At 47.2% G+C, this 10,479-nt stretch overlaps 1 protein-coding gene across 1 annotated transcript; it reads right to left on the minus strand.

The window, feature by feature from the left end:
- Positions 1–1,938: 1,938 nt before the first annotated feature.
- ncapg (non-SMC condensin I complex, subunit G) lies at positions 1,939–10,262 on the minus strand. The gene is made up of 21 exons (XM_072463701.1): positions 10,144–10,262; positions 9,790–10,017; positions 9,424–9,652; positions 9,131–9,276; positions 8,956–9,040; positions 8,693–8,885; positions 5,095–5,242; positions 4,867–5,009; positions 4,539–4,662; positions 4,373–4,462; positions 4,080–4,268; positions 3,896–4,006; positions 3,703–3,822; positions 3,375–3,608; positions 3,110–3,291; positions 2,865–3,030; positions 2,620–2,787; positions 2,419–2,545; positions 2,298–2,351; positions 2,164–2,233; positions 1,939–2,095 (listed from the first exon to the last, which is right to left on the minus strand). Exons 1-21 carry the CDS (start codon positions 10,249–10,251, stop codon positions 1,972–1,974), a joined length of 3,039 nt encoding a protein of 1,012 aa, XP_072319802.1. The 5' UTR covers positions 10,252–10,262; the 3' UTR covers positions 1,939–1,971.
- Between the last annotated feature and the right edge of the window lie 217 nt (positions 10,263–10,479).

A 10,479-nucleotide genomic window follows, 5' to 3' on the forward strand; every position in this document is an offset into this window, starting at 1 on the left:
TTAAAAATCTGAGCCCTTAATATTTATAATTTTCTTTTTACATTTCTTGACCATTAAATCCGTAAGCGTTTTCTCATTACTATTTGTTTATGGTGCCACTTGCCAAAATGATTTAAATGAAGGAGTGTTCTAATCAAGCCAGATCCCTGCAAAAGTAGACCTACGTGATTGTACCCTATAGCTAATATTGACACTTGTAAATTTTACATTTGTAATGTAGTTTAGTAACTGTTTGATGCCACCTAGATCGTACTAGATGCCTTTGTCACGTTGCTTGTTGCACTATTCCCTCTGAGATTATCACAGATTACACACATCTGCTTTTTTTCTATATTTTGCACACATCCCATGCCCCCATTTCCAATCCTATTGTACAACTGGTGCAATACTTACCCAGAGAACGTTAGCGTGTAGTAATTATTTTATTGCTGACAGACATGGATGTACATTTAACTATTACTGAAACATGAGATTTAATGTGATTTTTAAATATTGCTTTGTTTTCCCCACCACGAGATCCTTAATTCTTAGGATATAGCATTAAAGTGTTTATGTCATAGCGTACTAGCATTACTATTTCAACATGTTTATCCGTAGCAAGCACCTACCTCTAATTGAACTGGTCAATTGTGTCATAGAAAAAGCCACAGAGGTCAATAAAACACATGCCGCCTGGATAACGGTTTGGTCCAAGATACCTGGCTATAGGTCAATGCTTCTGAACTTTAGTGTGCACCTGAATAGCCCTGTACATGTCACTGAGGAATTGCTACTTAAGATTTAGAGAATTAGCTCTATGTTGGAGAACCTGGTGCTAAACGGTTGTGTATATTTTATCATGTGTTTTATCCTGTTCAGACACAAAGTTGTGTCTTCTGTTGGAACAATAAAGACTCTAAAAAAATATAATTGTGTTTTTGTGGTATTCAGCCATAGCAATTCAAGATTGTTGATCGATATTTGTGATTATTCTTGTATTGCAATAATTTAACAAATAATTGTGAGCTTCTGTGGTTTTGAGTTGGTTTACGTAAAAATACAGATGCAAGAGTTAAAAAGTAAAGTATCACCCATAAAAATCTACAGTACATGTTTTAAAATAGTATTTGAGTAAAAAGGTATTGTTGGTAACTTTTACCACAATTTTTCAATGTTTCTAGACTTTTTATAGTATGTATTTTTGTTTTGTCTGCTCAAGGCCAGGACTTGAACTCAAAACCACGAATGTGCACAAACCATACAGAGTACGTTTCATCTGTAGTCTCATGACAGACGTTAGCGCCAGCCTAAAAACAAGTGAGTAATAAAAGTAAGTGAACAATAAAGCAATATCATAATGAATTACAATCAGTGAATTTCTTACTTTCCAAAATCTACAGAAAGCTTGTTCTCCCTGTGTCTGCGGTTGCACCAGTTACCCCTGCAACTAAAAACATGTACAATAGACCCCTCCCACTCACCCTATGCACTATGATTTGGTTTGGAGAGGCCTTGCAGCTGTACAGAGGACAACTTAGATAAAGCTCTGATTTGATTCAGGCGTGACTTTAAATGGCAGAACGAGTGGAAAGGGGTGGGGCCATGGAGTACTTTCCACTGTAAAATAAAAGGTTTACTTTGACTATACTTTTTCTGAACTGGTGAGCCTTTTAGAGGAAAAAAGTTATTTCAATTTAAGCTGCCTTCCTGTGTACCCAAATGTGAAGTGCTTGTATCTGGCTGTGTATGTCATACCGACTTTATCATTCAGCACTTTTGCTCTCGTGTAAATGGTGAGCTATTACACAGTTTCTTTTTGTCAATCTGGAATAGTCACACTCACAATTGCATAATAGGAATACATCTTTTGGAAGCTTTTATTACATGTTTTCTGTCAAATAAGCAGAAATAGTAAGTATTACATTGCCAACGTGTGTACATGTATTAAAAAAAACAAAAGGTTATAAATATAAGTTTAACCAAGTTAACTTTTTATGACACTTCTTGATTGATCAGAGGGTTTAAATCAAGCTTAGTCTTCTCCAGAGCGGCTGTTTTAGCTCTTCTTGAGGGACGGACTGATGTATGTACAGATTCAGGAACATTTTCTCCATCACTGCAAAGACGAAGGTTTTTATGAAACAGATCAAGTACACTATAATTCCCCTTATCTAGATCCAATACCTTTCCTCTGACGACTCTGCTCTCCTGCTGGTCTTTCGACCTCCTTTGGCCGCACCAGCTTTCTTTTGGCCTAAAAACATACAAATCATCAATGCCAATAAGTGCAGAAATATGAAAAGTAAATAAAAACGAACCTGTATTTGCTCTTTTTCCTCTCTTGACTGATTTGGTTGGGCTTTCAGGTGTTTCTGTATGCATGAAACAGCGTTGAGTGGCATGTAACACAAATATGTTTCACAGTATTCGTATCTGTACCTCCGTCCGCATTGATGTTCAGCGGTTGTAAAGCACTAGCACTCAACAGCTCGGCCTGTTCCTTAGAATCCACAAGCTGAAACACCATTTTCTCAAGTGTACGCAGACACACGCGATCCTTGACAACCTAAAATTAAAAATAACAAAATGTAAATAGACATTTGTAGTTATAACCTCAAGTTTTGAAAACACAACACAAACCTGTAGAAGCTCCTGCAGCAGTGTCTGCAGGTCCTTTTTGACGGTCTCATCTCTAGTCAGTTCAAGGTTGCACAAAGTCTTTGCATACAGCCGAACCTCTGGGGCTGTGGGGTCTTTCAACATCTCTCCACAAATGCGCGCAGCCAGGTAGTCATGGACACACACTTCCTGAACACATCCACGCGCCCATGTTTAGCTTTTAATATACTTACAAATGTACCACACAAGGCAATTGATATGTTTACTTCTGTGTTGCTGGAGGGTTTGATCTGTGTACTGTGGCGGGTCAGTTCGACCAGCAACTCCACCACGTTGTTCACGTCCACCTCAGCGAGTGGAGATGTGACTGGGGCATTCAACAAAGTCCGCACGGTTGGCAGAAAACTCTCTTCAATCAATTCCTGGTTGGTCCTTTTACAAAATTTGTTGCGTTACATTTATTACCAAACAAGAGATGTGATATTTACTGCTTGGTTACAGTAAATCTCACCTGCTTTCACGGGCGTAGAGCTGGAAGAAGACGCCAAGGCAGTGACGCAGACGAGTGTCATCCTCAGTGACAGGGTTGTACCACAACAGAACAAGACGCGAGAACATTTTGGCACTTGAAATTCTGCCTGTGTACAGGAGTTTTGCAATGCCCTCAGCAGCTTCTGTGCGGAAGTCTGCTATCTGTGACCAAGCAAACGGCATAGTAAATAGAAAAGTACACAAAATACTAACTATGTTTTCGAATGTGACAGTCCTGAACTTACCTCACTGTCCAGAAACTCTGACAGCATGACCAGCGTACTCTGTGCACTGTCCTCTTGCAATTCCACTTTGTCGCCAGAGGGGGCGTCGTCGTCCTGTCTGTCCGGGGACCGTGAGGCAGCGGTGGACTGAAGGGCCGCTGTGTCAGAGAGCAGTTGGAAGCCAAACATCAGCAACAGGTCGATGATGGCCCGCAGAGCACTGATGCAAATCCTCACCTCGTCCAACTGAGCAATCTGAAAACAAGCAATGACCACAGACGGTAAACAGCATAAACGACACTACTGCGTTTTATCTTCAAATACAGCGCCGTGTACAGGTAGAACCTACTTGTAGCAGCAGAACCATGTGGGTTTTGGCTAGCTCCATGCTGTGTAGAGCACTTGTTCCCAGGCACACCACGGCCATGTTGCGGACGGCGGGGTGGGCATTTGCAATAGAAGGCAAGATCTAGAAATGACAACATATTTCAGGCGCCAAATTCAATGTTTACAGGCGCCAGTTAATCGAAAGTTGCAGTTACCAATGAAGACATAAGTGCGCTTATAGTTGGTCCAATACGAGACTTGATGCTCATCTGCTTAAGTAACTCTGCACACATTGTGAGACACCTTAGAAGAGTCTCTGGGTCATTCTTAAAAAGGAAAGAAATTAGTTTGGTGAACTCTTTAAGGCAAAACCAACCATTTTAGATATAATATTCTTACCTTTTCAGCCCGACTCTCTTTGTCAGCCGGCTGGCTGCTCTCAGCTATTTCCTGATGAATCAGATTTCTGCGATTTTCCAGCTCTGTGATGGAGTCTTTGAGCTCAGCAGCACGGCTGAACTCCTGAGCAGAGATACAGTCCTCCAGCGCCTGTTTTGCCTCCATAATCTGGACTTTCACCTCAGCTAGCTGGAAAGAAACAGGGGTCATCATTATTTCAAGCCCAGAAATAATGTAAACACATGATTTTTATTTCTACAATGCAAAAGTATTTGTATAAATATGAACCCAACCTGAACTTGCTGTCGGCGACTGAGATTTTCATTCACAACATGGCCAACCTCCATAATGGGCTCTCTCAGATCAGAGATGATCTCTGCCACCTATAAACAAAGCCACAACCATCAAACACGGTATAATTCAATGAATGTGTCGATTATGACATTTCAATATACGTACACACTGAATCCTTCTTTGGTCGTCTGGGATGAGGGTAAGAAGCCTTTCAGTGAGCAGTGAGACCAGAGAGAAAGGAGTGTGGGGCAAAGAGAGCATCTCCTGCAGAACAGCCAGCACTTGCTTCCTGTAGACGAAAAAGAGCTTCTTGAAGCATCCTCCAGCTCACAGAAACAACTGCTAACTAGCCTGATGTATTACCGTTTCTGGCTCAGGTGTGTTAATATTACGCGTTGTGAAAACACCATGAAACAAAACGCTACAATTTCTCACATTTATTTAATCTTTTTTGTAAACATTGATACTTTATTGTTCTGATCGTGTATCTAACCTGCTCCCCTCCTCGTTTGTGTCCAGGCAGCCAATGAGATGGATGAGTTGTTGTGAGATGAACTCTTTAGTCATGACGTGCTCCAGTTGGTTAAAGTCAGCTCTCTGTTCTTCAGACAAAACAGGCACGGCCTTTAGGTACCTGTGCAAATACGTTTGAATTTACAAACATGATTTGTTAAATGGATGGTCATGGCATAAGGGTTAAAGACAATAGATGCTCTTACAGCGTGAGGTAGTGGGCATAGGTGGCAGCGTCAGGTAAAACCTGCTCTAACATTTCTTCTCCCGCGTCTCCTTTGCTCTTGATGAATTCACACAAAGCTCTCCAGTAAAGCACATTCTCACAGCTCAGTGAATCTTCTGGAATCAGAGTCCTATTGGAAGTATATCAATACATTTGAAAGTGTTCAGACTCAACCTTTTTATAAATATATTTATTAATTTATTTCATTAATTAAGTTAAGAAGCCCCTCTATGATGACAACACGAACAAGGCAGTTTACGTCGCCCGGATCGGCGTCACCGGGGCCCCATCCTGGAGCCAGGCCTGGGATGGGTGCTCCATGGCGAGCGCCTGGTGGCCGGGTCTTACCCCACGGGGCTCGGCCGGGCACAGCCCGAAAGAGCGACGTGGGGCCGCCCTCCCGTGGGCCCACCACCCGCAGGAGGATCCATAAGGGGCCGGTGCAGAGAGATCTGGGCGGCAGTCGACGGCAGGGGCCTCGGCGACCAGATCTCCAGACACAGAGACTAACTCTGGGGACATGGAATGTCACCTCGCTGGGGGGGAAAGAGCCTGAGCTTGTGCGGGAGGTTGAGCGATACCGACTAGATATAGTCGGCCTCACCTCCACGCACAGTTTGGGCTCTGGAACCCATCTCCTCGAGAGGGGTTGGACGCTCCACTTCTCTGGTGTTGCCCGCGGGGAGAGGCGGCGGGCTGGTGTGGGCTTGCTTATAGCCCCTCAGCTCAGCCGCCACGTGTTGGAGTTTACCCCGGTGAACGAGAGGGTCGCGTCCCTCCGCCTTCGGGTGGGGGACAGGTCTCTCACTGTTGTGGCGGCCTACGGGCCGAACAGCAGTGCAGAGTACCCGGCCTTCTTGGAGTCCTTGGGAGGGGTACTGGACAGTGCACCGACCGGGGACTCCGTTGTTCTACTGGGGGACTTCAACGCCCACGTGGGCAATGACAGTGACACCTGGAGAGGGGTGATCGGGAAGAGCGGCTTCCCCGATCTGAACCCGAGCGGTGTTCAGTTATTGGACTTCTGTGCTAGCCACGGATTGTCCATAACGAACACCATGTTCAAGCACAAGGGTGTCCATCAGTGCACATGGCACCAGGACACCCTAGGCCGGAGGTCAATGATCGACTTTGTTGTCGTGTCATCAGACCTCCGGCCACGTGTCTTGGACACTCGGGTGAAGAGAGGGGCAGAGTTGTCAACCGATCACCACCTGGTGGTGAGTTGGATCCGCTGGCGGAGGAGGAAGCCGGACAGACTTGGCAGACCCAAGCGCATTGTGAGGGTCTGTTGGGAACGTCTAGTGGAGCCCTCTGTCAGTAGGGTATTCAACTCGTACCTCCGGGAGAGCTTCTCCCATGTCCCGGGGGAGGCTGGGGACATTGAGTCCGAGTGAACCATGTTCTCCGCCTCCATTGTTGATGCGGCTGCTCGGAGCTGTGGTCGCAAGGTCTCCGGTGCCTGTCGTGGCGGCAACCCCCGAACCCGGTGGTGGACACCGGAAGTAAGGGATGCCGTCAGACTGAAGAAGGAGGCCTATCAGGCCACTCTGGCTTGTAGGTCTCCGGAGGTCATCGACGGGTTCGGCAGGCCAAGCGAGCCGCGGCTTGTGCTGTCGCAGAGGCAAAAACCCGGGCCTGGGAGGAGTTCGGGGAGGCCATGGAGGAGGACTATCGGTCGGCACCAAAGAAATTCTGGCAAACCGTCCGGCGCCTCAGGAGGGGGAAGCAGTGTCTCACCAACACCGTTTACGGTGCGGGTGGAGGCCTGCTGACCTCGACTGGGGATGTCGTCGGACGGTGGAAGGAATACTTTGAGGATCTCCTTAATCCCTCAGTCACGTCTTCCGAAGAGGAAGTAGAGACCGGGGACTCGGAGGCTGGCTCATCCATCACCCAAGCTGAAGTCACTGAGGTTGTTCGCAAACTCCTTGGTGGCAGGGCTCCGGGGGTGGATGAGATCCGCCCTGAGTACCTAAAGTATCTGGATGTTGTAGGACTGTCTTGGTTGACACGTCTCTGCAACATCGCGTGGCGTTCGGGGACCGTGCCTCTGGACTGGCAGACCGGGGTGGTGGTCCCTCTGTTCAAGAAGGGGGACCGGAGGGTGTGTTCCAACTACAGAGGGATCACACTCCTCAGCCTCCCAGGTAAGGTCTATTCCAAGGTACTGGAGAGGAGAATCCGATCGATAGTCGAACCTCGGATTCAGGAGGAGCAGAGTGGTTTTCGTCCCGGTCGTGGAACACTGGACCAGCTCTATACCCTCCATCGGGTGCTCGAGGGTTCATGGGAGTTTGCCCAACCGGTCCACATGTGCTTTGTGGATCTGGAGAAGGCTTTCGACCGTGTCCCTCGGGGTGTCCTTTGGGGGGTGCTCCTGGAGTACGGGGTCCGGGGCCCTTTGCTCAGGGCTGTCCGGTCCCTGTATGACCGGAGCAGGAGCTGTGTTTGCATTGCCGGCAGTAAGTCAGACCTGTTCCCAGTGCATGTTGGACTCCGCGCCAGGGCTGCCCTTTGTCACCGGTTCTGTTTATAATTTTTATGGACAGAATTTCTAGGCGCAGTCGGGGGTCGGAGGGTGTCCGGTTTGGGTACCACAGGATCTCATCTCTGCTGTTTGCAGACGATGTTGTCCTGATGGCTCCATCAAACCCGGACCTGCAACATGCACTGGGACGGTTTGCAGCCGAGTGTGAAGCGGCTGGGATGAGAATCAGCACCTCCAAATCCGAGGCCATGGTTCTCGACCGGAAAAAGGTGGCTTGCCCTCTCCAGGTGGGTGGGGAGTCCTTGCCCCAAGTGGAGGAGTTCAAGTATCTCGGGGTCTTGTTCACGAGTGAGGGAAGGATGGAGCGTGAGCTCGACAGGCGGATCGGTGCAGCGGCTGCAGTGATGCAGTCGCTGCATCGGACCGTTGTGGTGAAGAGGGAGCTGAGCCGAAAGGCAAAGCTCTCTATTTACCGGTCGGTCTACGTTCCTACCCTCACCTATGGTCATGAGCTTTGGGTAGTGACCGAAAGAACAAGATCGCGGATACAAGCGGTCAAAATGAGTTTCCTCCGCCGTGTGGCTGGGCGCTCCCTTAGAGATAAGGTGAGGAGCTCGGCCACACGGGGGGAGCTCGGAGTAGAGCCGCTGCTCCTCCACGTCGAGAGGAGCCAGCTGAGGTGGCTCGGGCATCTGTTCCGGATGCCTCCTGGGCGCCTCCCTCGGGAGGTGTTTCAGGCATGTCCCACCGGGAAGAGGCCCCGGGGAAGACCCAGGACACGCTGGAGAGACTATGTCTCTCGGCTGGCCTGGGAACGCCTCGGGATCCCCCCGGAGGAGTTAGAGGAAGTGTCTGGGGAGAAGGAAGTCTGGGAGTCCCTGCTCAGACTGCTGCCCCCGCGACCCGGCCCCGGATAAAGCGGCAGAAGATGGATGGATGGATAATTAAGTTAATATATACATTCAAGCACGCAGAGTATGCAGCAAATTCTATTGATTAGTCATCATTTGGAAAATATACACATACAAGTTTAGGAGAAAACCTAATGGAAACCTGTTAAGGGGCAAAACTGCAGTAGTTTGGACTCACGTGTCATTAAACGGAAGTTTGCTTTTCAGGAGCTCCTCGGGGGTCATTTCATTAAATATAGCCCTCAGAGTGTCCAGAGCAGTCTGAGTACAGTTCTCTACATCAAGCCTGTGAAGCAGCTCAATGACATTTCCATCCAGACGAAGCAGCCAGGCTGGCAACAGGCGTGAGCAAACCACTTCCCTTACAGCTCCTACAAAATACAACTGGACATGTTAAATAAGCATCTATCATACTCACATAAACATTTAAATTACAATGACCTGAGGTGTCGTGGAGCCCCTGCTGCAGCAGACTCACTCTCTGTGCAATTGTGAGAGCTTTTATGTGAACTTTCTCTGAAAGAACCTAAAAATACATTCAAACATGTCAATGATGGAATTGCTTAAAGAGTAAAACAGTTATTATTAACAGATAATCGGCCAATTATGACTCTACCTGAAATGCTAACTTTCGAACATTCTCTTTAATGTCTCTTGTGCGTTTGAGCACTTTAGGGAGAGTGTAAGGAGACATTGCTATGCAGGAGAGGACCGCCCGCCGCACTTCAGCATTAGAGTCATTATCTATTATCAGCATGTAAGCTAAAAGACAAACAACAACATACAAACAGAGGGTTATAAAGCACTTTGATTCATTTTGTATGGCTTGCGCTCTACAAATAAATTTGATTGATTTACTGTCTCCAAGCCAGCGATTTAGGTGAATAAAGCCCCGAATAGCATACAAACCATTGATTGTAGGGCAGTCTGGGTCTTTCGGTTGCTGTAGGCGGGTCATAGCCAACGCCGCTTGAATCCTCACATTTGGGAACTTGTCAGTGACACGGATCAACATGGCTTGATGAATCCGATCAAACAAGTCATCATCAATTTGAGCATTTTCCGCCATGCTGCCCAGGAGTTTGTTGATCAGTTGACAAACACGGAATCGCACAGCGTGACTGTTGGCTTTATGGGACTGAGATAGAGAAATATCATCATTTAATAACCACATTATAGTTGCTGCAGTAAAGTGCTAGACTCTAATGTCACATAGTAGCATAATAGTGTTAGACTCTAATGTCACACACATATGACCAAAATATATTGCAATACCTCCAATAAAAAGTTGAAAATGAAGCTCAGGAAAGGGTGATCATCATCATCTTCTTCCTCCTCCTCTTCGTCCTCCTCCTCCTCCGGTTTTGGCGCAGACTGAAAACTTGTGGCAAACCTGGCAACAAACTCGATGACGTTCTCCACGCAGGGCTCGCGCTTGTACACGATCATGGCAAACTTCAGATGGTGCACAAACTCCTCGTGAAACTGAGACTTGTCTTCGAGCTGAGGCGAGACGGACAGTGGGAAATAAAAGCCATTTGAGACCACTTCAGTCAGCACACGTCGTGTTGGTAGCAGCAGAGATGACATGTTATATAACGTAGAATAAACGGGAGATTAAATTGTTACCTTGTTGTAGCGGTTCTTGAGGCTCGCCACCAGTTTTGCCTTGTTGTTGTGGCCTTTCTGAGCGCGCTGAAACGCCTCCTTGATTTCCATCTCATTGTCCGCGGTCATGGTCCCGGTCCCTTCACAGAAAACGGCGACTGAACATTATTGAGCGCCACGGCACATTTGTATTAATGGTACGCACATAATTGACGTCTCCAGAGTCTCGTTAGCCGCTAACGCCTACGCTCCAGAGGCAAACAACGAACTACGAACGGACGAAACCCTCCGAGAAGCTATTCCCGTAAGACATTTGACATGCACGTAGTCAGTATGTTTAAGAAATTTATATAGAGT

Source organism: Eucyclogobius newberryi, unplaced genomic scaffold, assembly GCF_026437365.1.
Source record: "Eucyclogobius newberryi isolate DKJ021-1_F unplaced genomic scaffold, fEucNew1.0.hap1 SCAF_4, whole genome shotgun sequence".
Lineage (NCBI taxonomy): Eukaryota > Metazoa > Chordata > Actinopteri > Gobiiformes > Gobiidae > Eucyclogobius > Eucyclogobius newberryi.

Excerpts from the sequence above, each read along its gene's own strand:
- ncapg (XM_072463701.1), bottom strand. The coding sequence starts at position 10,251 with ATGACCGCGGACAATGAGATGGAAATCAAGGAGGCGTTTCAGCGCGCT. Across the intron at positions 10,018-10,143 it reads TCAAGAACCGCTACAACAAG|CTCGAAGACAAGTCTCAGTT; the intron begins GTAACAATTTAA and ends GTCTCGCCTCAG. Across the intron at positions 2,788-2,864 it reads AACCCTCCAGCAACACAGAA|GAAGTGTGTGTCCATGACTA; the intron begins GTAAACATATCA and ends GGATGTGTTCAG.